This window comes from Perognathus longimembris, chromosome 6 (assembly GCF_023159225.1).
Source record: "Perognathus longimembris pacificus isolate PPM17 chromosome 6, ASM2315922v1, whole genome shotgun sequence".
Lineage (NCBI taxonomy): Eukaryota > Metazoa > Chordata > Mammalia > Rodentia > Heteromyidae > Perognathus > Perognathus longimembris.
Window position 1 is genome coordinate 51,451,711 of NC_063166.1, and position 26,928 is coordinate 51,478,638.

The 26,928-nt window shown below is 47.5% G+C and overlaps 2 protein-coding genes across 2 annotated transcripts in view; one reads left to right on the forward strand and one right to left on the reverse strand.

Moving 5' to 3' along the window:
- The window catches only part of Ralgapa2 (Ral GTPase activating protein catalytic subunit alpha 2), a 304,413-nt gene extending 303,148 nt beyond the window's left edge, over positions 1–1,265 (forward strand). Inside the window, exon 40 of the mRNA XM_048348713.1 lies at positions 1,017–1,265. The gene's annotated coding sequence lies outside the window, so the exon portion shown is untranslated. The remainder of the gene's footprint in view (positions 1–1,016) is intronic.
- Positions 1,266–21,551: 20,286 nt separating this feature from the next.
- Insm1 (INSM transcriptional repressor 1) lies at positions 21,552–23,129 on the reverse strand. Its single transcript, XM_048347410.1, has one exon. The coding sequence runs from the start codon at positions 23,127–23,129 to the stop codon at positions 21,552–21,554; it is 1,578 nt and encodes a 525-aa protein (XP_048203367.1).
- Between the last annotated feature and the right edge of the window lie 3,799 nt (positions 23,130–26,928).

Consider the following 26,928-nt stretch of genomic DNA (forward strand, 5'->3'; position numbering starts at 1 on the left):
GGAGGCAATGGTAGAGGCCCTGCCCTGGAATCTGAAAGTACAGACTTTAGAGCACATGGGCAGGTCTCTTTGACAGGTCCATGCATGTTTAGCGTATTGATTTCTGATGCTCTTCCCAGGAAACAATAAGGCAAGGTCAAAAGAGGAACAAAGATGCTGTCTGTGAATGGGATAACTTAAATAAATTTCAAATGTCAATAATAACCATCATTTCCAAGGCCAAAGCCCTGAATAAAGTCTGAAGGAGGCAGAGAATCTAAAATTCATGCTCTTGAGGGTTATTCCTAGCTGAGGTCACACAGGGGAACTCAGGCTGTATAATACAACAGGATTTAAAAATATCTCACTAGGGGAAAGGTGATGAAATGATCCTCTCAGTCGCAGAATAGTCCCAGGGGAAAGCAAACTGCTGGCAACAGTGGCTGTGTATTGCAGCAGACATTCTTGTATTCCTCTGAGCTCCTGAAAGCCACCCCGGGGAAGGGTCTGGGTATGGATCTGCACCTTTTAATTGTATTCCTTTTTCCCTCTAGTACTAAATAACTGTATGCTCATCTGGACTCATTCAGACAAGCAATTTAGGCCTGACCTCTAGTCTTTGGCCCTTTGGGGAATAATTGAGTAGTAAGTCGCTGTGTAAAATATCAATATGTAAGCACATGGAGATTCTGGTAACACTGCCAGAGATCCACAAACTTACGTTGAAGTTTCCCTGGCTTTTTCATCAACTCTGGCTCCTCATGGCTCTCTATCACTTTCGCTCTAACCGGATGCCTCTTCTCTTCATTTTTTACCTCTGTATTGGCCAGATTCTGAGTTTATTTTTTTAATGGGTGGTATACAAAAGCCCAGAGCAAAGACTAGGCAGGAGAGACTTTTACTTGTTGATTTGTTCAACAAACATCTTTGCAAGCATAAAAGACATCAAACCCTCTTGCTGAGGACCAAGTTCCCTTAGATCTCTCTGTGTAGAGCTCAGTGGATTCCATGACTTTCCTTCTCTGCTTCCTTTGCAGGAGTTGGCCTCCAGGCTGAGTGTGGACCTCAAGAAGCCTGTCAGTGTGGAGCAGACAAAGAAGATTCCCACCCTTCAGCCCCCAGCCCCAGAGACCACAGGAAGGCCTGTGTCTGTGCCAGTGCCCATAGCAAGCCTCCGGAATACTGGGCCTCCGAAGTCGGAGGTGAATCCCACCAAACCAGTCCCATGGAACTTTGAGATGACATGCTACCTTGTTTTGAGAACACGCAAACCTTGAGCCTCCAAAGGAGAAAAGAAAAAGTCATCAACAACCAGAGACAAAGCCCTCAGAGCCTGCTCACCTCAGAATACACTGGCCTGGCTGATCCCGATACAGCCCAGCAGGAAAGAAGGGGGGTACAAAGGGCAGTTAGTCTCTGCACCCTAAAATGTTTCCCTTCATTTTTAATCCCAAGCATGATTCCCAGAGGGGGTGACAAAATAACTATTTAATTGCTCATGGAATTTCCTCCCTGTTGATTTTGCTAGTTCTATTTATTTAAAAATTTATAGTTTACTCAAAAATTTCACCATCATAAAAATTGGTTCACCCAAGGGTCTTTTGCCCAGAAGTTTTACCTCAGTATTGAGTCTTTTCCCACCTGGTGCTTGATAGACACTACCTGAAGAGTCTCACCACCCAAACACCCTCCAGGTCATCAGTGATTCTCCTTTCACAGAACATTCAGAAGTCTCTAGAAAGAAAGTGTGATGTTCTTGTGAGAGTTCTTTTTTTTTTTTTTCTTTTTTTGGCCAGTCCTGGGCCTTGGACTCAGGGCCTGAGCACTGTCCCTGGCTTCTTCCCGCTCAAGGCTAGCACTCTGCCACTTGAGCCACAGCGCCCCTTCTGGCCGTTTTCCATATATGTGGTGCTGGGGAATCGAACCAAGAGCCATATTCCCAGCCCTCTTGTGAGAGTTCTTGTAGTATAGAAAGTATCCCTAAGTTCAGCCCAGCTCAGCATCAATACAAAAGGCAACTAACTACCAGCTCCAGGTGCCAACTGGATGGTCATCGAGGAATAGCCAACTCCTCATTGCTCTCTCACATCTGCTGCTCAGACAGGGCCAAGACAGACCTTAGAAATGGGTCTTACCACACTGAGTTTTAGAGTAATACATTCCAAGCAAGGGAGATTTGATCTGTATCTGTTGTCTTGCTGGCTCCAAGGTATGCTAGGCCTGTATAAAAAGAAAGGAAGAAGAAAGAGCAATGGAAAGTCCTGCCTCTGGGCTTCCTGTCTCCCTGGAAGGGGACCTCCAGGTAGACCCTGCCATCCAGCCCCAGAGAAATTGGTTCACAGGAAGACCTGTGTGGCTCTCTAGCCAGGCTCTGAAGCTGTCTCAGAGCTTGAGACTTGCTCCACTCCTCACTCTGCCTGAGTGAGAAATCCAAGAAGTACATCAGAGGCCAGTGCCTGCTGCCCCAGTTCTTGCTCTCATATAAGATCATTTCACAGTGCCACCCCAGCTATAGCTGGGGCCCAGGCATGAGAAGACAGGCTCTTTGTGTGGATACCTGCCTGCCTTCCTCTACCCTCTGGTTTTCTGCACACTTACTTGTTCCCTCAGCCTACTTGGATACCTATAGCCTAAAGATGCTCACCCCCATCAAAGCAACCATTTTCTTGAAGGAACCAGCTTTTCCCATCAACCATTGAGTTCATGTGGCTGATCTGGACCTTCATAGAAAAAGTGAATGAACCCAGGAGCCAAACTCATTCATGGACACGTGATAAAGAGTTGAGAACATCACTCCCGTCAGAAAGATAAACCTCAGGTGAAGGGAGAATCTGTCTGCTTTAAAGGTGCCTTTCATAGCATTGCAGACAGGTTTGAATCCCAGGCCCACTGACCAGAGCAACAGGATTGTTGTCTGGAGGCACAAGAACAAAAACAAGGGGCATTCCAGAGTAGAAGCTTTAATGGCTGTGGGCTGTTTTCTAGGGGCCTGCTATCTTCACTTATTGGGGGCTTAACAGCAATAGAAAAAAAAAATGACAGAAAGTCATGGTATTACTCATAGAGTCAGCCAATGCTTTGATTCTTATTCTCACTCCTCTGCCCCCTGCCTTTTCATGTGTTTATTTGTTTGTTAGTGGTTTGAACTGTGGCCAGCGTGATTTGGCCTGTGTTCATCAGACTTGTGACTGTTGTTACTCTACTTTGCTTCATGCTTACATAGCACCCGGACTTTTTTTCTGAAGGGAAGCATAACACCTGTTCCTGGGCCCCAGAGCTCTCTGTATCACCTTAGCAACAACCCTTAGCTTCTGGGAGAATATTTTATCTTCAGGCTCTAAAAATCTCTGTTGCAGAATTTGTGGCTATGGTAAAAGGGATACATAAGGAATGAGAAGTCTTTTTTTCAGTTTTTGTCTTGGTGTTCTGTAGCACTGGGGATGAATACCCAGGGCCTCCTGCATGTGAGGTAAGTGCTCTACCACTGAGCTGTGCCCCAGCCCTTGGAAGTCATGTTTAACTCCCTGAACTTCTCCACAATTGCATTTTGCCTCCATGAGACAGCGCTCCCAACCTTCAAGTGGGAAATTCAATTGTCAGTAACAAATAACTCGACCTTCATGTAATCCCCTAATGATTTTCACAACCCTATGACCCCCGGTGACAGCCAGCAGTTTTGTGACTGGAAATTTAGAACGGGAGAGCAAGGGATCTGACAACCATGTTTACTTGCAGTCTCACGGCCGTTCTTGTTATTTGGGGTGGAAAATTGATCGAGCTCCCCACCCCTTCCAGTTAGCAAAGTAAATATTATGTTTTTGTAATGAATGCCTTTTAGCAATATTGCTAAGGTCAGTAATGTGGTAGAGACCCTCCTGAGCCACAGTGCAGATTCATCACATTAGTATTAGTGGGTCAGCCATGTGTAAAGAAAGGTGGCTCTAATTGGCCCAAAGTGTGATAAGGCTCCGTGCCTACCCACCCCCACCCCCAGGCGTGGTCAGTTCCCTTACTTCATGCTGAATTCCAGGTTTCCATATAGAGCAAAACTGATGTCTGTAATCTTATTGATTATACTTTTTGTGTACATTAAAAAAAAAAAAAAGAACAGAAAGAGCTGGGCACCAGTGTCTCACTCCTATAATCCTAGCTTCTCAGGAGGCTGAGATCCGAGGATCAGGGTCCGAAGCCAGTATGGGCAGAAAAGTCCATGAGACTCTTATCTCCAATAAACTAAAAAAAAAAAAAAAAAAAAAAGGAAGCCAGAATTGGCACTGTGGCTCAAGTGGTAGGGCGCTAGCCTTGAGTACAGAAAGGCTCTGGAACAGAGCCCAGGCCCTGAGTTTAAGCCCCAGAGCTGACAGAAAATAAAAACAAGATAGTAATCCCACGAAATGATGGCATTGAAAGCATCTAGGCCTTCCGCAGATAGAGGGAAAGAAATTTAGCTTAGTCCGGTGACTGTCACAAGTAGCCAAGTCTGCAGCTCTGAAGAGCACAGGGATTGGAGGCCTCCTGACTTTGTGGTATGGGTTGATTGATCAAACCCTTTGCCTTACAAACAAGATCGTAGAGATCCAGAGAGCCATGCAAATCCTGTCTTCCTCATCTTCCTCAGGTGTCACTGCCCGCACACCGCTGACCTATTAGATTTAGATCATGTGGAGGTTTGTTGAATTACTCAAAATTTACTGTGATATATTTTGTGTCACTGTGTTACTTTGTATCTATTGAAGGGAAATGTCTGTACCTGAAGAGAAATTCAACATGAAACAGCCATTCTTGTAGTTGAGTTGCACTCAAGATGTATGTATGACATACACATTCAAGTCTACAATGTTTAGTACATGTAAATAGGAGAAAATTTGATAAATGTAGTAAATTAAGTTATAGTGTCATTTGATTGTTGGTTTGCTGCCTCTTGTTATTTAATTTTCCTGATGCCGCACATCTAGGTTTGTTCTGAGGTAGCAAGATCTCCATGTCTTACCTGCCTTTACAGGAGTACGTATGCGTGTGTGCCAGGACCTTCTCCACAAAGGCAGCTGTGCCAGGAAAGCATTCAGCTCCTTTGACAGCACCACTCCAGCTCCAGTTCACCCATCTTCCCCTTCTATTTTGATTTACTGTGATGATTTAATGAAGTGTAGGCACAGCACTTAGATGCTTACTTTGTAGGAAAATAAAAGCTGTCCTGGTGTCTAATAAGAAGTATTTGCATTTTTATTGTATAAAGTTATTCAAAAGTATTTTTAACCAAACCCTAAATCCATGTCCAAAATGATAGTTGGGACTAGTCCAGGGAAATTTATACATGTGTATGTAAAGTTGGCCTTGTAGTTCATAACATGGAAGGCTAAGAGCCACCAGAGGATGTGCATGGAAGAATCATCTTCCTCAGCTACTTGATCTAGTGGACGAAGATTGGGTCAGTCCCACCTACTACTCCAGTTGGCATCAAGCCTCACAAAGAACTTTGTCCCTTGCTCCCTCTCCAGGGCAGCACTCTGTACTAGCCACCCTTCTGATGGGCTGAATCCCTGGCATTGCTGAGCAAACGCATCTGAGGGCTTTGTGAAGACAAAATATGGCTGGTGTGGCTGGAACCAGGTTGATGGCCCTGCCTTACTACTCCAAGCACCATGTTGCAGCCAGGCCAGTAGCCTCGCATCCTGGCTGGGCCTCTGAACAGCAGTGAAGTCTTACAATACTGAATCTCAAGGAGAGAGTGTGTGTCATTCGTCCCTTTAGCAAGTGCTTGCTGAGTGTCAGTAACTTGCAGAGCTTATCAGTGGCCTCAAAAGAGTCATCTGGGGGGTAGCCAGGAGTTAATGGAACCTGAGCCAAATGGGCTTCTTTTTAGTTTAGTTTTTTTTTTTTTTTTGTTTTTTTGTTTTTTTGCCAGTCCTGGGCCTTGGACTCAGGGCCTGAGCACTGTCCCTGGCTTCTTCCCGCTCAAGGCTAGCACTCTGCCACTTGAGCCACAGCGCCACTTCTGGCCGTTTTCTGTATATGTGGTGCTGGGGAATCGAACCTAGGGCCTCGTGTATCCGAGGCAGGCACTCTTGCCGCTAGGCTATATCCCCAGCCCTCTTTTTAGTTTTTGATTGAAAGCAAGAGCTTGCATGCAGGTATGTCCTGCTTCTAATACTTAGTTCCTCAGAAAATGAAGCCCAATGTGAGCTTGTAAAGCTCTGTGGCCCAGAAGCAGTGTCTCCCAACCTGTGCAAAAGTTTCATTTAGGAATCTTCTCATGTAAGACCCTGATTCTTACCCTGTTCCCCGCCTGATTCAGACATGTACAAGTAGAACCACAACATGTACATTCCATAAAGCTGCCCAAAAGATACTGACTGCAAGGGAAGTGGAAGAGGTGGATTAGTAAACCTGAATCAGCCCCATTGGTGACATTCTGGACAGCAGCAACCCTCCTTCCACCACCATGTGTACTGCAGGGCCATCTGAAAGGTGGCTGGTTGCACCATACCTCCTAGGGGCAGTGCTCCTGAATCTCATTAACAGGTGGGCTTAGTAGACAGCCCTCCAGGATTCCTGAAGCTTCTCTGGGATATTTTTGGGGTAATTTTCAAGTCTGGTAATGGGCATAATGAAATTCAAAGTATTTTTTATGAATGTCTCATAAAGGAGGGTATTTTTTGCTAGACACCAATGGCTCACGCCTGTAATCCTAGCTACTCAGGAGCTGAGAGCTGAGGCTCATGGTTGGAAGCCAACCTGGACAGAAAAATTTGTGAGGTGGCGGAAGTGGGAGGAGGAGGAGGAAGAGGAAGGGGAGGAGGAGGGGGAGGGGAAGGAGGGGGGAGGGGGAGGAGGAGGAGGAGGAGGAGGAGGTTATTTGTAGAAGAAAGAAAGGTAAGAAGGTATTCCATGGCGTTGTGCTTCCTGTAAATAATCAGAACATTTTGAGAAACTCAAATCTCAGGCCATATCGTGGAAGTCCTTTAATAGAATTCCAAAATGAGTCCAACTTCCAGTGTCAAGCAATGCTATCATAGGTCTTTCTTAGATTTTTGCCACTTGCCAAGTAATTTAAAGAAAATTCTTAAGGTGCACACCAGCCATAGTATAAAATCATCTTGAGATTCCAGGAAAAATGGCTCAGTTATTTATGCTTCCTGTGATAAAGAGTATCTCCCAGTAAGAAGGGACAGACATTTATATTTATCACATCTGTACACATCTGCCATGGGGTGGTGGTACAGTGTGTATAAACTAAATTGAGGCCACTTTGATTTATTAAACCATTTATGTCATGGAGCACTATTATCATTCACCTTTTCTGCAATAAATGGACATGGTTTTAATTGCAATTCATTTTTCAAACAAAAAAAATGAGGGTTGCAGAAATGGGATAGAAGGTAAACATCACCTTTGCTTACTTGGTTTATTCAAGGTACAGGTCTGCAGCTGGCAAAGCCACCCCCATCCTCCAGCCTTCTACAGCCACAAACACCAAGGCCTAGAGGGGGAAAGGAGGGAGGGGAGGGAGAAGAACGAAGAGAGAGAGGGGCTGAGAGATACTGTCAAAATTTCTGCCTTTTTTATATAAGCAAATTCAGAGAAACTAGGAAATCCCAGCTAGCATCCTTCTCTTGTAACTTGTCAGACATTAAAAGCACTGATGAGACTTTTCAAAAATATGCACATCAAGATCTACTACCTTCGGTATCAGACTATATGATGTATGTGGTTGCAAATTCTATTTAAAAGTCTTATAAAAGGAATAAGTAAAGTAAAGGATCCTTGGAGTGAGAGTGCTCTTTCCTCTGAGTCCTGGTGTAATTTTCAGTCCTCCATTGATGTGTCCCTCCTCTCCCTCTGTCAAAAGCTTGTTGAGTTAGAATAGTTAATATGAATAGGCCCTGCTTTCCAGATTCCTCATTGGCACAGGGTCCTAGCGGGGCTGAAAAATTGGAGTGTGCTTTCCACTGAGGGTGTGAAGTGGGAAGGGACTTGGCTATTACAGAACGTGAAAGGATCTTTTTGACTTCAGAAAATAGCCTGGCCAAGAAAAGCTTTTTTCCATGAATACTCAGGACTGCATTATGCCCCTTGGATGACAGAGGTGAGTACTTGTGATCAATATTCCCTAAGAAATGGCCTCTGAGATAAGTGAGAGCTGAGGTAATACATCTCTCTCCTCTGAACCTGCTGATCTTGGGCAGTGCAGCCCTCTCCAACAGTTTGAAGCAGCAAAGGCCGCACATTCGTCGCATCATTGTCTTCTTTTAAAACCTGTACCCCACATGGTCACCCAGGGATCACTGGCTCCCACGGCCTTCCTTGGCATCTTCATTTCAGGCCCCAGGAAGAACAGTCACTGGGGACTGTTTTAGTTGTTGTTGTTGTTGTCCTGTGTGGGGCTTGAACTTGGGGCATGGGCACTGTTTCTGAGCTCTTTTGTTCAAGGGTAGTGCTCTCTCACTTTGAACCATTGCACCACTTACAGTTTTCTAGTGGTTAATTGGAGATAAGAGTCTCGGGGACTTTCCCACCCAGGCTGGCTTTGAACTGTGATCCTTAGATCTCAGCCTCCTGAGTAACTAGGTTTACAGGCATGATCCACCAACACCTGGCAGTGGGGACTGTTTTGACCCCCTAAAAGGAGAACTGTATGGGGTGGGGGGGGGGCTTGAAACAGGAGTTTCTCTTGATCATAGGAGATGTATTTTGTAACCATCATTAAGATTTTGATGAGAGAACCAAAGTATAAATGTGTGTGGTACAATGGATAGTTTATATTTTTTTTAACATTTTGTTGCTACTATTAATGTGTTACACAGACGGACTACCACTTCCTAAGTCAGGTAATGAGTACATTTCTTTTTTTAAGCAATAGCACCTCTTCCTTTACATCTCCTGTCCCTGCCTACAAGTTACATAGTTCATTTTCCACAGTGTATACTAAATACCATGATTGCATTTGTTCAGCCTTCCTCCCTTCTTTCTGTGCCTCCTCCCCTCCCCCCCAAAAAGGCAAAATCCCCAAAGCAAAAACACCACCACCGCCAACAACAAAAATACATGTTTCCATTTACTGATTTTACCACTTCTTTTTAAACTTTACGATAGGTCATGGGCACCCATCTCCAATTTGTCATGTTTAGTAGTTACATGTTACTCATTATAGATGTGCCTTGACTTTCTCACCCTATCTGTGGACATTAAGGTGGTTTCCACAGTTCCTTATAACAAGTAGACCTGCAATTAACACCATCGCACTTTTATCCTGATGTGCTGTTTGTTGCTTTTCTTTCTGTAAGATAAATTTCCAAAAATGAAATGACTTAGTATGCAAGCTTGGGTCTGGAATGCCCCCCAAAAGCCCATGTATCCAAAGGCTTGTTTGTTCTTCAGCTTGCTAACTTATAAGATGGTAGAGGCTTTTAAGAGGAGGAATCTTGCAGAGAGTGGGGGTGTCATTGAGGGTATCTTTGAAAAGGACTCTCAAATCCAGAGCTCTCTATTTCTTTCCTCATCCTCCTGCCATGAGGTAAATGGTTAGCACCTCCACGTGCACCTGCATGATGTACAGTCTCCCCACAGGCTGTATCCATGGACTGCACTCTCTGAAACCATAAGCCCAAATTACCACCCAAAGTTGATTATGTTAACATTTTTCTTACATTAACTGCTGCCCAACACACTGAGTATGCAGTTATTACACACTGAATGATCAGGTCCCCCCAGAATCTATATGTTGAAGCCCAATGTCATAGAATTAGGAGATGGAAATTTGGGGCAAGAATGGGATTTGGGTGAATTAATAAGGGTGGGCCTCCATGATAGGATTAGTAGGAAGGGCCTTGTTGGCTGGGGGCTGTAGCTCCATAGTAGAGTCCTGGCCTGGCATACACAAAGCCCTGGGTTTCAGCCCCAGTGCTGGGGGGAAGTCAGCTGTCTGCAGCCAGGAAGCAGAGCCTTCAATCTGCCCCTGGAGCTTCAACTTTCCAGCTCCAGAATTAGGAGACATTCCTGTTGGTTAATCCATTTGTGCAATGACATTTTGTTGTCACAGCTTGTCTTAAACTTTCTGTTGCTGTGACAAATGCCTAAGAGAAACAAAAGGAGGAAAGACTTCCTTGTCTTTGTAGATTTCCAGAAACAAGTTTTGGGTTTATTTCCCCCTGTGTATAGGATAACTTTCTCCCACTGGGTGAGATTTTCAAGCTCTTCTGTAAGATTCTAAACACAAATCAGTTGTCTCTGTGATCTGGCATTGGATTGTACATGTCCTGAGTGAGGTAGAGTGGCTAGTAACCCCAGATAGTCAGGAGGTGTACGGAGGAAGATAGAGGTCCCAGACAAGCCTAGGCGAAAAGCCTAAGACTGGATCTGAAAAATGGCTAAATAAACTGGGCACTGGTGAATCAAACCTGTAATCTTAGCCACTTGGGATGCTGGGATTGAAAGAATCACAACTCCAAGACAGCCTAGGCAAACAATAGATAAACATCTCAATGGGAAAAGCTGGATATTGAGGTGTATACCTGTTATCCCAGGTACATGGGAGGCAGAGACAGGAAGGTTGTGGCCTGATGCTGGCTTAGGCAAAAATGCAAAACCTTGTTCAAAAAAATAAAGCAAAAAAAGGGCTGGGATGTGGCTCATGCAGTGGAAGTCTCTGAGTTCAAAACTTAGTGCCACTGAGGCTGGGAATGTGGCTTAGTGGTAGAGTGCTTGCCTAGCATGCATGACGCCCTGGGTTTGATTCCTCAATACCACATAAATAGAACCGGAAGTAGCACTGTGGCTGAAGTGGTAGAGTGCTAGCCTTGAGCAAAAAGAAGTTCAGGAACAGCACCCACGCCCTGAGTTCAAACCCCAGGACTGGCAAAAACAACAACAACAACAACACCCCACACATCTCTAACTGTAATTTCTCATCTGAGATCTGAGTCTATTGTGCAATGCTGCTGTAACAGAATACCATAGACTGGTTACTTTATAATAAGCAGACCTTTACTGCCTCACAGATTCCAGAGTAAAGTCCAAGTTCTAGAGCTAGCCTCCACCAAGAGTCTTCTTATACCACTGCATGGCTGAAGGTGGGAGAGGACATGTGAAAGAAAGCAAGAGGAGGCCAAGTTCACTGAGATATTAGATCTCCCCTGTATTAATAGCACTAATCCATTCACAAGGACAGACCACCATAACCTAAATAAATACCTCTCAGTAGGCCCCACCTCCCAACACTTTGTATTAGGTGTCACGTTTCTGACACATGGACGATGGGGCTACATTCAAAATATTATCTTTAATTGATACACTTGTGAAACTGGATATGAAACCTGTCTTAGATTTTTTTTTTCTTTCAGAGACTGGGGCTTGAACTTGGGGCCTGGGCACTGTTGCTGAGATTCTTTTGCCCAAGGCTAACACTCTACCACTTGAGCCACAGTGCTACTTCCAGCTTATTTTGGCAGTGTATTAGAGATAAGAGTTCCATGGACTTTCCGCTCAGGCTACCTTCAAAACACAATCTTCAGATCTCAGCATCCTGAGTAGCTAGGATTATACATGTGAGCCACCAGTGTCCAGCACAGAAAAATGTTTTAAGTGATGATGGAAATCTCTAACTAGCGATGACTTCTAATTGTTAGACATTAATCTGAATATCCAACTGCCCAACGATTTGTACAATTAAAAGATGTCAGCAATTGCCAGGTGAGTGTTTGTTGCTAATGAATTAACACTATTGCAAAAGAAATCAACACTAAGTTAAAGTTGTCTTCTGTCATTTCCCCCCACCTTACTTGTACAAGGCAGTTTCATTTTGATGTGTCCATACATGCAAACAGTGTACTCTGGTCAGATTCACTCTCTCTCTATCTCTTACTCTCCTTCCTCCCTGTCTTCTGTTTTCAACTCAATTTTTAAGTTAATGGTTACCAAAAACCCTTGAAGTGTTAAGTTGAGCCATATAAAATAGTTGATTTAGAGCTTTTGGTTTTGCCCATAGCAACCTAAGGATTGTAATTTCACTTGATAAATTAAATCATATTATAGTAAAGAAACCTTCCAATCAAGGAAGATTTCGATTTCTGTGGATGATGGAACAGGTTAGAATTTTCACATATCATGGCACCCATGATCAACTGTCTTGGAGGCAGTTTCCTACTTTCAGAGAAATCTAGTCTCTCTTATTGAAGTAAGCAAACCGAAAAATATGATACCTATCAAAACTATGGTACTTAAGGTTGGCATGGTGGTGCATACCTGTAATCCCAACACCTTGGGAGGCTGAGGCAGGAGGATCTTGAGTTCCAGACCAGTCTGGATCACATATCAAGACCCTGACTCAAGTACACAAAACCAAATAACAACAGGGGTTCTCAGTTTTGCAGTTTTCAAAAATCAAGTATGTTAGATTGTGACATTCAACACAACTGAGCAAAGCATAAAGACAGGTTTCTATGTAGTCAAAGGGGGGAAGGATTATAGAGAACTCTAACACATGACTGATGATTTATTACTTACTGCATATTACTGTCAGCAAACTTTTTCTGTAGAGGGAAAATGGTGTTTTAAGCATTGTGGACCATGTAGTATTTATTACAAATATTAAACTCTATAATTATTTTATGAACACTCAGGCTATGTTTCAATTAAGTTTTGTTTACAAAACAGATTCATGGCCAGATTTTTGCCAGTGAACCTGATGGCTCTGGCCTTTTCTGTTAGAAAAACAGTACTGTAAGTATAGTGTGGTATGTACCAAAAGGATGATAGTAATTCTGGAATCCAAGTATAATCTTAGGTTATATAAGGTTAACAGGGAAGCACAGAAATGGTGGGACAAAGAGTGAACCAATTCAGCAGTGATATTCACTGAGCACCATGTTGGAAATGAACAACACTACTTAGGGTATGGGGAATGGTTGAGGGAAAAAGCTTGGGAGAGAAGGAGGGAGGGAATGATACTGTTCAAAAGGAAATGTACTCATTACCTAACTTACATAACTGTAACCCCTCAGTACATCACCTTTACAATAATTTTTTTTTTTTTTGGCCAGTCCCGGGGCTTAGACTCAGGGCCTGAGCACTGTCCCTGGCTTTTTTTTTTTGCTCAAGGCTAGCACTCTGCCACTTGAGCCACAGCACCACTTCTGGCCATTTTCCGTATATGTGGTGCTGGGGAATCGAACCCAGGGCCTCATGTATATGAGGCAGGCACTCTTGCCACTAGGCCATATCCCCAGCCCCTACAATAATTTTTAAAGGTTAACAGAATTACTGTTTTCTGATATAATTCTACAATATTTATTGTTTTGCTATTTTATTAAAAGTTTTGTGTTGTTTTGTTCTGTCTTGTCAGGGTCTAGCTGTGTAGCTCAGGTTTGGTCTGCAACTTGATATATGCAACCCAGGCTAACACCAAACTCCCAATTTTCCAACCTCAGCCTACCTTAGTGCTGGATTTACAAGTATGTGATACCATGCTCAACTCATTATCAGGATTCAGAAATTGACATTTGAAGTAAGAGTATAGTGATTTATCAAGGTACTTAAGTGATAAGGATAATAATTCTGTTTCAAAAGAAACAAGGAAGATTCTCTCCAAAGACATCAGCGGGGAAAGAATGTGTTCGTTTGTAAAAGTATTTGATGAAATCTAACATGACTCTGTTTGCGTTTAGGCACCAGAGACTGACTCCGTTTATCCCCCGCCTGCCAAACAATTATCAATCTGATTGTTTTCAGGTACACTGCACCTACTGGCTTCGGCTTGTCTCAGAGTAACAGTCTCTTTGTAGTTGTATTCTAGAATTCCAAAGGCTCATCTCACATAATACAGTAGCTAGACAGCAACAGACAAGAACTGCAATCAATGGATGTTACAAGCTTTTAAATGGCGATAGTGGACACGTGTGTTTCAGCCCAAGCCTCCTGTCCTCTTTCTGTTCTTTGTGCTGGAAGGAAATTGTAGCCTCATATATGCTTGTTTTTCCTCCAGTAGAAAGAGCCCTTCTCAGAATCCACTCTTCCGTGCACTAACACCTTCTGTGTGTCCTATCAGATTTGACACACAATAGCCTCTTGGCTCCCTCTCTCCATACTGTCACCATCAGGTGTGATTGTCACCTGGCCATGGTGTTTGAGAAGAGGGCATTGCATCGGGGATCTGGCTCTGCACAATGGACACAAAGCAGATGTTGCATTCAAATAAAAGCCTTCTTTGATGAGTGAAAGAGGAGAGTAATGAATTAAGGTTGAAGTTTCCGGCATTATTGTTTTCTGCCCTCTGCTGTCTACTGGTTCAAACCAAATGGAAAGGACAGTGAATTTCCTGGGTTCTGCTGCAGGGGAGGCACGCCGGGAAACTGAATATTAACTGTGTCAACAATTTCTTGGCGATGCTGCAAGCTGTGACTATGACATGCTTGGAACACTGGCCCCTAACACCTATGCCTTTGAGTCTGCTCCTACTAACAGCAAACGTTCTGTACAGCTCATTCCACTTTGGTGAATGTTCTAAGAATGGTTTGTCCCACTAGTGTGGGCTTATTGCAATGAATTAAAGAGGGAAAAAAAAAGCAAGTAGTGCTGATGCTTTGTGTGGAAATGCCACCAGGAAGACCACACAGCACAGAGACCTTCAAACAAGACAGACACGAATGTGTTCACCCCGTAACCCATCTGCTCACCACACAGAAGGAAGTGTGCCCAGCTGAATAGTCTACTTTCCAGATGGAGCAAGGAAGGCCACGATAAAAGTATCTGCTAGACAAATGATGACAGTTGAGGCTTTAGAGATGAAGGGGTGTATGTTTGGGTTAGTGAAAATATATTAACTGACTTCAAATCATAAAACCAAATATGTTCTATGATTCTAAGAAACATACTGGGCATTAATTTGTAAGGCAAGTTTTCCCTCAGATAGCTTAGAGAAATCATTTTTTTTCACCCTCAAAACTCTGTCGAAGGTCTGTTGCTGGTGGCACCCTTCATCAGATGCTGCAGCTTTCAAGAATCTGTCTCGGGGCTGGGGATATAGACTAGCGGCAAGAGTGCCTGCCTCGGATACACGAGGCCCTAGGTTCGATTCCCCAGCACCACATATACAGAAAACGGCCAGAAGCGGCGCTGTGGCTCAAGTGGCAGAGTGCTAGCCTTGAGCGGGAAGAAGCCAGGGACAGTGCTCAGGCCCTGAGTCCAAGGCCCAGGACTGGCAAAAAAAAAAAAAAAAAAAAAAAAAAGAATCTGTCTCATCTATAGTAAGACCCCACCCCCCTTCCTCCTGCAGTTTCTCATCAAGAATGTGTACAATGAAACTAGATTCATTTGTCTTCAGAAACTCCTCTTGCCTGGCAAGTTGCCTTGATGACATCAAAACCTGTAGCTAGTTGTTTGCACATGATGAGGGGATGTTGAAAATGACTGATCTATTTCCTTAGTAACCTCAGAAGGAGGCAGATGCTCCCAAGAACACACATGGGGGAGAAAACAGAAATTCCCTATTCATTGAAGTCAGTAGGCAGGGAAGTCTCTCCAGCCTTTTCCTACAGACTCTATATGCCTGGCCTTGCTTGGAAATGTGGGCCAATGTGAGCCAATGAAAGTGCTGAGGGGACACCAGAACTTCTCACAATCCTTCAGGGAATGCTCTGGGCTTCCCACTCTGAGAGTTCCTTTTTCCTGGAGCTTCTGGGTAAGGACCACCTTATCTGCTCAGGGCAAGTCTCCTTAAGTTACAGAGCCAGCTTCCACCCCTGACCTGTCCCTCGTGCTGCTCATGCACCTGTTGGAGACAATCGTCACATCATAAGCTATGAGGAGCAGGCGCAGGAGGCTTTCCCTGAGCATTTGATCATTATATAACGCAGTCTGATAAAAAAGAAACACAGTGGCTTTCTCTAAAATAGATGTTGGGATGGAATTTGAAGATGCATCTGGGTACTTTCTCTCTCACCTGTAGGGAGTTTGCAGCCCACTACTTTTAGGTTATACTTAAAAAAACAACCAAGGGCTGGGGATATGGCCTAGTGGCAAGAGAGCTTGCCTCGTATACATGAGGCCCTGGGTTCAATTCCCCAGCACCACATATACAGAAAACAGCCAGAAGTGGCACTGTGGCTCAAGTGGCAGAGTGGCTTGAGCAAAAGGAAGCCAGGGACAGTGCTCAGGCCCTGAGTTCAAGGCCCAGGACTGGCAAAAAACAAAAACAAAAACAAAAAAAAAACCAATAAGCTGCTCCCATAATTTAAGATTACAAACCTGAGTGTCTTTAGGCTACCATGTTCTCTTTGCTTTGGTATCACCTAGGTGATCAAATGAAATCTAGATCATTGTACATTGTTAATTCAGTTGATTCTATTACACTGGCACATTTTGCTACTTTGTGAATAGGAAAACCTTCCACGGGTTTCCCTCTGTAACTTAGATTCCTGCTTTTTCCTTTCTAAATTCTGTAACGTAAACCTGCCATTATTGAGCATTATAGTTTTCTCTAGCCTGGCCATCCAAAACTTGCTACATATCCTGGCTTCATAACAAGTCAACTGGGTGACATATCTTTCCCCATCCACTAAAGTCTAGTTGCCAGAACATTCCTCTACAACACCAAAATATTCATAGATGGCAAGGTTTGCTCAGAGTAAGCCTGCCACAAGCTGGCTGGTTTATAATGAATCCTACAAGCCATACCAAATGGCATTCCTAACAAAGAGGTTCTCCCTCGCCTCTGTGAAGACCACCCCCTGGATCCTTGCTGCCTTTCATCCCCAGGCTTAGGGACCCTCCCCTCCTCCCCAGATATCTCACCATGGCTCGCCATCCCACTGATAGCAGAATTCCCTCTGCTTTACAGATGAAGAGATTGAAGACTATAGGAAGCCAAGTGATTCGACTGAATAAAGCCATTGAACTTGCCTCTTATCCCAAGACAAATGGTTCAGGAAGAATTCCTCCAATGCTGTCTATTTCCTAGAGTCATTCAGAGATTCCTGGGCTTTTTGGGGGGGGGGGTATTTTTTATTAACTCTGTTGAAAGCTGTGGAATTAAGTCCAAAAGGACAGAAGTTGTCAGCTACTGGGAAGAGGATGACCACCTTTTAGCTCAGGTATTGACAACAGAGCAAACAGAAATGGGCCCACCAGCACACCTGGGCACAGACATGCCAAGCAGCATCCTCCTGAGGCTACTGCCACCCCTCCCAGTTTTGTGTGCCTGTGTCTCTACAGGGCACCTTGGCCTGCCCCCAGGTGCTACTAGCTACATGTGGATGGCTAGAGTCCAGCCATGCTCAGTTCTTCAGAAAGGTGCAAGCACCTCTGTCCATGGTGCTATGAAGAGGGAAGGCAAGCATGCACAGTTTAGGCCTTTGGCTAAGCTGACCCAAGACAGACTTTTCCAGGGTGCCATTCCTTGTCTAGGGAGGAGTTCCAGCTGTTCCAGGCTTCAGAAGGAAGAGCCAGCCACATTAATCCTGAAGAAAGGGGTAAACCAAATGTCTTGCAACTGTTCTGACCACAGGCTCACTCCGGAACCAAAGGAGAACAGAACATCCTTTTGTTTATTTTACCACATTTGTATAAAACTAGAGAAATGAGGTGGCACTGGCAAGAAGCAAAGCCCTTGCTTTGTTCACTTCCTCTCATAGCTCCTCCTTAACCGTGCTGCTGTTCATGACCCCTCATCCACTGACAATCAAACTCTCATGGGGTAGAGTGGGAGTCTTGAGCTGCCTTTCACTGGTGACCTCCCAGGGGGAGCAACCTCAGCACACATAGCAGCCTTTGCTTCCATAGAAGAAGGGGCATGCCTTTCAACTTGGCGTTTTATAATAGGAACTCTGGAGCTATCTGTCCAGGCAAGCATGAAAAAGGAGACCCTTGATTTGCTCCCCGTGGAAGCAAACTCCTTTTACCTTACTTAGAAATAAGTTGACCAAAATTTTATCCTATACCATTTAGACAGTCAACATCAATACACTCCATTTCCTATTCAAGTCCACTTAATACCTCCCCTAAATTAACACTGTGGTTTTTATTCTAGAAAAGCTATATTTGACCAACTGAAATAAGTTTTTCCAGGGGACAAAGGAGCACAATTGTGGACAAGTATATTTATGCTCTCAAAGTTGAACATTAGGTGAATTCTTATTATATGATTATGGACAAGAACGCAGTGAATCCAGCACAGAGGAGAGAGGCCGGTCCTGCAGACAGGTCTGGACTTGTGTGTGGCCTAACTTTGTGCTTTTAAGAAAGATTTGTTATTCCTACACAACTTACATATACTGGCCCACAGGTTGGGGGAGTCTTGTGTGTATGTTCCAGCCCTGGGGCTTGCGCTCAGAGCCTGGGCACTATCCCTGAGCTTTTGTGCTCAAGTCTAGTGCTCTACTACTTGAGCCACAGCAGCTCCATTTCTTGCTTTGTGTTGATTATTTGGAGATAAGAACCCCTGCAACAGGAGAACAGTGGAATTCCTGTTTGGCTTAGAATTATGAAGTAACAGTTATACAACTGGGCAAGTACATACGTAAAATTCCAATTATTTTTTCTAGAAGTAACATATATTAGCAGTAAATGTAGATTTATAACATGTTTGAAAATACCTGAGGAGAATGTATTTTGGAATTTAGTGACTGTCTTTAAGAAAATTTGTTCAAAAGAAAATACAAAAAAAAAAGCAGCCCTAAGTAATAAAATATATTACTGTGTCAAAAAAAAAAAAAAAAAGAGTCTCACAGACTTTCCTGCCCTGACTGGCTTTAAGTCTGTATCCTCAGCTCTTAGCCTCCTGAGTAGCTAGGATTATATAGCCACTGATACTTGACTAGGGGGGTTGTTTTTTTTTTTTACATATGTAGCACAACTCAAATTGTGCAGCAAGGTAAGTTCCCATATCACGTGTAGTGCAGGTGGCTCACACCTGGATTGCTAGCTACTCAAGAAGCTGAAGATGGCACTCAGGCCTTGAGTTAAAGCCTCAGTACTGGCACCAAAAAAACAAAAGAAGTCATATCATTGTTGCTGGGGGTGGGGGTATGCGGCTTACAATTTATTCTGGAAACACATTACTTGTGAATTGGTTTGTTCCTCTTATTTTAAAATGTGAACATAAATCATTCTTATGGATTTTCTCCCTAGATCCAAAAAAATTAATTTATTTGAGGAACTGCTGTTGCCTTGAGCCTCAAATTGTAGGGAAGCGAAGGATTTGCTAAATCAAACCGGCCACTTAGGTCCCCTTGGTGACCAGAATAGATTCTGTAAGAGATTTCTCCTTGGTTGTTGCTCTGAGTCTGTGAGATTTCCTCACAAAGGAAGGGAGGAATATTCAATGTTCCCGCCAGCTGAGCCTTTGAGGACACCCTCCCTCCTCCCCTCAAAACCTCAGGCTGGAAATGTGAAAAAGAATATATGCATGTACATAGGTACTATCTACATGCTCAGGATCGAATATGCCCAGGGCTTTGCCTCTACCACCCAGCTATTTCTCCATTTCCCCCAAATGCTCTTTTGTCAATTCTTTCTTCCAAGTTCTTCATGTGTTATCCAGGCCACCCTCGTTCCAGCTATCTTTACTATTTTCACTCTTGCAACTGGGTAGATGTCTAGGATCTCTTTGGCAAGCAAATGCGGCTGAAAGATTTAGCAGACCTCAGGAAAGAAGTGACAAAAATACAAATGGAGGGGATGAACAATTATACTTAGCACAGCTTCTGAATCAAATGTTTTAAAGGTTGGAAAACAACTCGAAATATTCACTGGTGAGCGTCAGAATTGTTCTTCAGAGAGCCCATGACGGAAAACATTGTAATCACTTGCTATTAAATTTAATACCCCAAACAGATGGTGTCCCACTTTCCCCCCAAAAGAGATGGCTCACCTGATTGGGAACTTATGAACTTGTTTCAGAGCCCTTATCCCTGAATCCAGATGCTTAAGTTTTGTTGCATTCATATATGAATTGGCTTGCTACCCTCATTTTGAAAATTATTTTTCTTCTAGTTGGTCCTTGATAAACAAAAACTCCCTAATATGAGGAATCACTCTTACCTGGAACTGAAACTTAAGTAAAGGATTTGCTAAATCAAAGTGTTCCTAATCTGTCCTCTCGGTGAACCAGGTAGATTCTGTTTGGTCACTCTTAGATTTTTCTGACAGGGTACTCACAACCTTCATCCCAACCCACTTTCTAGTACATTTCTAAGAACCTCTAAAGGAGCTTTCCATACCAGCTACCTTCTCCGCCTTCAAGTGCTGAAAGAGCCCAGAAGTTCAGGATACTGTGGAAAACTCCACAGCTCTGATAGTAATGGTTTTCTTTTTCTTAATTAAAAGGGGAGGGGGCTTAAAAGCACACAGTTAGAAGGAATCCTTGTTGAAACCAAGTGATGCGAAGTAAGTCCACTCTACTTTGACTTTGAAAATATTTTATTTGAATAGTAAATATTTATACAGTTGAAACAGTTCTATTGAAGCTTTCTATAAATAGCTAACAATTAAGAAAATAATGTATGTAGAAAAGAGATTGCATTTAAAAGTAAGAGCTGTCGGTTGTACAAGGGCTTTGGGGCCCTCCAAGCAGAATGAAATGGTAGGTTGTCTGTAATTCCCTCAGATAGGTATAAAAGTTAAAACTTGTAGCAGATCGCTTTAGAAAAAAAAGGCTCTTTTCTAAAATGCACAGTGAAATGTCCAGTGGGGAAGGGGGGAGAGGATCGCACCAAAACAAAGACTCTGCAATCAAATAATATCATAATCTTCATAATTAATATAAATAAATAAAGAATAAATAACAATTACTCATAAATCAACATATACATTTAGAGGGAACTCATTATAGCCCTACCTCAACACAGATGATCAAATCATAAAGTCATGTGTGAAATATTGAGGCAGTTACTACAGCATCTTGTGAAAATTCCCTTCCCTCCCCCGTCCAAAAAAAAAAAAAAAAACCCCAAAACCCCAATCCCAAACAGACAACAGTTCAAGGCATTTGTGGCTATACTAAAGAAAACTCTTTAAGCAATTTGATTTGTTCACATACAAAAAGGTAAAGCCAGACTCCAGCAGTTCACAAGCCATAATAAAGCTAATCGTGTGGGAAGTTCAATTTACAGCCTGTGAAATATAAAGGCATTTTATTCCTCAAGATTCACCCAAAACAACCCGTACGCTACAGACAGAGCAGAGAGATTGGTAGGCGAAGAGCAAACCGCAATTCTAGACCATAAACACAGCGAAATACTAGCAAGAAAAACAGCTTCGCCCCTTGTCATGGGGGGCTTCCAATCACAAGACAAACGGGTACAGCTTTTTCTCCCTCATACAGAAAGAGATGGACTCCTGTTGCGCCGGGGGGGGGGGGGGAGGGAAACACAACCGAAAAGGCAAGAGGGGTTCAAAAGGAGTCACAACGAGAGGATCGGGGTTACCATCACCCCACATCGAGAGAATCAGAGACGATGCTTCCACCCCGGGGTGGGGGTACCCCCTGACTCCGGACACAGGATCTGGGCGAGAAGGGCGCACTCTCTTTGTGGGGCTCCAAGCGAAGGCACAGTTCTGGGGGCCGGGGTGGAGGGCGCGCTCTAGCAGGCCGGGCGCACGGGCACCTGCAGGAGGATCACCTGTCTGTTCTCGGACGGGTGGCACTTGTTGATGTGCCTCGTGAGGCCCGGCGAGCTGTAGAACGTGGCCGGGCAGTACTTGCAGGGGAACACCTGCGCGGCGTGCAGCAGGCGCAGGTGGCGCTCCTGGGCGCCCTTGCTGGGGAACGTCTCCCCGCATACTGGGCACAGGTGGCACTCGGCGGGTGCACTCAGGCCCAGCACGCCGGCCGCCTCGCCGTCGCCGGCCGCCTCCAGCGGCGCCTTCTCGTCGGGCCCAGCGTACAAGGCCAGTAGGTCCTCTGCCGGGGGCGCTGGGGGCGCGCCCTTGGCCTGCAGCGCCTGGTGATGTGCCAGCAGGTGCTTGCGCAGATAGGCCTGGCGGCGGAACTTCTTGGCGCAGTGATGGCACTCGTAGAGCCCGTCCTCGGAGCCCGACTCGGATACGCCGCCGGGGCTCGGCGTGTCCCGGTCGCTGCTGCCGCCGCCGCCGCCACTACCCGCGCCGACCTCGCGCGCCTCGGCCCTGGTGGCGGCTTCCGACTCCGGCGCGCGCGCGGCGGCGGGCGCGGGCCGCGGTTTGTGCCAGCGGCGATGCGAGGCCAGGTTGGCCGGGCAGCTGAAGACCTTGGCGCACTCGGGGCAGCGGTACTCCACGCGCACGATGCGCGAGCACTTGTGCTGCGCCAGCGCGAACGGGTCGGCGTACTCCTCCTTGCACAGCTGGCAGATGAACTCGCCCAGCGGCCGCGCCGCGCCCCCCGCGCGGCCCCGCGGCGCCTCCACCGGCCCTTCCTTGATCTTGAGCCCCAGCACTGGCGACGTGGTCACCTCGTCCTCGAAGTGTAACTTGCGGATGGCCTTGGGTTTCTTGGCGCTTGGGGCCTTGGCTGCCTTGGCGGGCGGCTCAGCGACGACGGCGACGGCGGCGGCCGGGGGCGCGGGCCGCTTGCCCGGGGGTCGCAGGGCGGCGGTGGGGGGCAGTGGGGGGCCTCGAGCGGCCTCGGTGCCGGCCGCGAACGCAGTGCCCATCTTGAGCTCGGCAGGGGCAAAAAGCAGCGCGTCGCCGCCGCAGGTGCCGCTGCCGCTCGCGCCGTTCGCGCCGCCACCGCCGCCGCCGCCGCCGCCCCCGGCGAGCAGCGCGGCGGGCGTGGGGAAAGACTCGGCCGACACCGGTGAGCTGAGGTTGAAGCTGCGCTCGAAGTACTTGTGCTTCTCATGCTCGCGGCTCACGGGCCGCGTGGGGCTGTAGAGCGGCGCGGGGTGCGCGGCCTCGGGGTTGCCGAAGTGCGCGGCCCTCGGGCCCGGCGGGGGCGGCGGCGGGCCGGGAGCACAGGCGAGCGCGGCAGCGAGAGCCGCATGGGTGCGCTCGGCCGGTGGTGGCGGTGGCGGCGGCGGCAGCAGCGGCCCCGGCCCGGGGTTTGGCACCGGGGGCTCGGCGCGGGCGCCCCCACAGCCCGGCGAGAGCAGCAGCGCACGGTCAACGTCCTCGCTGCCGCGGACGCGGTAGGACACGGGCGTGGACTTCTTGCTGCGCTTCACCAGGAAGCCGCGGGGCATGTTGGCGCGGCGCGAGAGCAAGGCACTGGCTGGGTCCCACCTCCGTGTTCAGCCCGGCGGCCTTTAACGCCCCCAGGCCATTGCCCAGGTTTGGCGGCGGCGGGAACTCGAGTGGCGCCGGAGACAGCCCGGCTGTGTGCCCTGCACGCGCGTCCCTGTCCCCGGGCCCGGGCGCCGCTCCCTTTTAACGGGGGGAGGGGGCCATTGTTCTCGCCTCCCGCTTCCCCCAGAACCAATCAGAACGTTTGCAGCTCCTCCGCCCGGTAGGGTGGGAGGGCGACCGAGCGGCAAAAAAGGGGCCGGGACTCGGGGGTCGCCCGGTAGGTGCGGCAGATGTACCTGAGGGCGCGGGGCCCCAGCGTGCGCCCCTCGGCCGCCCCGCCCGGCGCCGCCACCCCGCCTGGCCCAGGCACACGCCCGGCCCCGCCTCCCTTCACGGTCTGCTGCGCCTCTATGGGGAGGCGCACGTGCCTGGGCTTTGTGTCTCTCCTCCGGGGGGCGCAGAGCCGCCAAATGGGCCCGTCCATCAGCACGACAATGCACGCCCCCCTCCCGCGAGGGGATTACTCGCGGGTCGCGAGCAAAATAGCAACAAAGGAGAAGAATGGCCCCAAATATGTCAGGAGGGTTCAACCCGCGAGCCAGAGCGGAGGGGGAAGTTGTGCGCGCGGCTGGGGTGGAGGCGGGGCGGCCCGAGGGCTGCGGCGGGGTGCGAGAGGGCCGGGGTGGGGGCGAAGGAGTCCGCGTGGAGTTGGGGAAAGAATGAGAAGGGGTGATGACTGTAAAGTCCCAGTGGCCAAGATCCTGGCCCGTGCCTTGGCCGAGTGGACTGAGGGACCCCGAGGTTCTGAGTGTGGATGGAGCGGACCCCTCGGCTGCAGCCCAGGGCGATGTGTGTGCACGGGTTCGAAGGGTGGATGGCTCCACTCAAGGCTGAGAAATGCTTGGCACAGCACTTCTTCCATCGCGGAGCTGGGGGTGGGGGCGGAGGAGGAGGATAGGCTGGCTTCCAAAAGGAACTTGGGTTGCTGAACTTTTACTATTATTGCTCCCAGAGTACCCGGGGATTGGCCTCCTTTCCGTGGCCGGCCCGGGCTTCCCGGTGCCTTCCAGGGCTGGGTTTATCCACGTCGAATTGGCGGAGCCTGCGGTCAGCACGGTGCGAGCTCCGGGGATGAAGTTGGTTTCCGCCCTCCCCTCGCGGCCTCATGCATTTTCATTCCGAGTGGGCATTTTGTCTGCCGGTTGACATCAGATGCTAAATCAAGGGCTCCAATCAAGGCGCTGCGGAATAAAGGGGCCGCCTGTCTGGACGCGCCCCCCCCCCCCCAGCCATGCCCCCTTCACCTTTGTGAAGGAAATTAACCTCCAGCTATTGAGCAGCAGTCGCGGCCAATCTGGACGTAAAAGAGACGCGTGCTGCCGGCCGGGGGGAGGGGGGCAATCTGTCCCCCCTCCCCCCTCCCCCGACGCAGGCTGCGGCCTCATGGAGCCCTGGCCGCTGCTCCCGTGCCACCAGAGAAAGACAACGGCGGACACCCCCCCCCCCCAGCTGCCCCGTTGGGCCCAGACCCCAGCAGTCTTCCTCTCTTCATCCGTCTCCTTCCCAGCCCAGCACCTAGAAACAAAAGGTAGAATCTCCGGAGAGGAGGCAGAGTCGGGCCAGTGCAGTGGCCCGAATCGGACCACACCCACCCACCCAAGACCAAGCAGCAAGGCCACGCAACATGTCCTGTGTTGTGAGGAAAATTGTCACTTTATTGAAAGTGACAAGACTGGACACCAGATAGGCTTTGCCGAGTTTTGCTGACGCTCAATTCCACTGAAGGCATTTAATTGTCTCGGGTTTCCCCTCTGAAAAATACCCTAGTGTAGAAATTAAAACAAGTTTTTCTGTGGAATCTTGTTGTTGGGGTTAGTTACTAGCCAAGCGGGAATGATAGATGATGGTTTTGTGTTGTGATTTTGTTTTTGTTTTAACCCGCACACTGAAAAGAGAAGAGAGCATATAATGGAACATGTTTTTAAAAAGACCTCATTTAAAAAATGATCGTGGTGATGAGTGCTAATCTTAGAAAGAAGTTTAAAAGTATAAAATGTAAAATTTACCAAAAATGGTTCGATCTAAAAAGTTAACTGATGTTATTCTCTTGCTCTTTTGAGTGCTGATTAATACTGCTGATGAAATTAGAAGTGAGGATGGATTCCGAGACAGCTTTGGCCAATTTTATTTTCTAATCAGGAATCCCATCTGGGTTGTGGAATAATGGTTTGGGGGGGGCGGGAAGGGGGGCTTGGCGGGCGATCCCACAGCTACAGTGCATTTGGTGGTGGGTACACAGCACTGCAATTTCACTCCATAGATGACAGGGCAAGTTCGTCTCCAAGTGAATCCTTACAAAATAACATTCAGAATTGTGAGGCAGGAGTGGGAGGTCATGGGGACACTGAGAATCCCGGCTGGAAGGAATCAAACGGGGCTCTGAATTTAGTCAAATCGATTGAACTCTATTGCTAGCATGCCCACTAAGATTCGGTGGATACGTTTCTTTTTACTTGAGTCTTGCGAGTGGAAGTGGGATCTGCGTTCAGCTGCGTACAAGTCCCCACAAGTGAAAACTCGAAGGGCATCAGCGTTTGGAACTGAGGACGAATTATTAGGCTGTTCACAAGTGCGACAGCGTCACCGGGGTCCTGGATCCTCGCCGCCATCGCGGGGTTTTCTTAGAATCTGCGTGCCCTCGAGGATGGGGACCTTGGGTCCTGGTATTTGTCCACCTCTGGGAAGAGCAAAGCGCCACCATGCCGAGCCCGGAGCCTGCCTCTTGGCACTGCCACACCAAACAGGGACTATAAGGAGTTGGACTAGGGAAATTCTTAGCCTAAATTTGTAGTAGTAGTAGTAGTAGTAGTTGTGTGTGTGTGTGTGTGTGTGTGTGTGTTACTGTCACTGTCACTGAAGTATCCAAAGCAAAATCGTGGTGTTGTCCTTGTTCCTCAGCTTCAAGGCGGCCCCCCCTTCCCTGGGGCGTGCAGAGCACTTGGGGGGGGGACCTCAGGGCCTTTTTGCTTCAGGCCCTCGCAGACGGGGGTCTTCCTCAGCTTCCTCAGAGGGCCTGGAGGCCACCTCCGCTCCCATGTCCTCTCTCTAGGGGCGCCAGGCTGCCATTAGTCGTGCGCTGGGGTTCGTGGTGAGTCCCGGCTCAGCTCAGAATCAAAGTTGAAGCTCCAGGGAGTTTCTAGAAAGCGCGAATCTTAGAAATCAGAGCTACAGGCTGGGGATTTCTCCCCAGGAATTGGCTCCCAAGTGAACTTGACCTTACTAGAGAAGACCGCGGGTCCATACTTTCACCACCCCCCCATTGTGGGGGGCGGATGTGGAGATCCCAGGTACTGTGTGTGTGTGTGTGTGTGTGTGTGTGTGTGTGTGTGCGCGCGCGCGCGCGCTTCCTCACTTCCATTCTGCAGCAGACCCCCTCCACCATCCCCGAACCCCAAAAGCGATGGCCTCACTGGAGCCGCAGGTCGCTACCCCGGTGCGCGCTGCCAGGTCCCAGAGGGGCGTGGCGCTCAGGAGCTTGGGCGCCGGCTCCGGGCTTTGTGTTTGCAGGAATGAGGGGTTGTTGTGTTGGTCCCAGGGGCACGCGAGGGACACGCGCAGCCGCCCCGCCTGGCCACTCAGGCCTCCAGGCACCTTCGGGGGGGCCCCCGCCGGCGGGCCCTTGCCTTTGTTCCCTACATTAGCATAAAGCTGCCATGGATCTCCCGTTTAAATAATTCCACACAAAGGGAGAGTGCA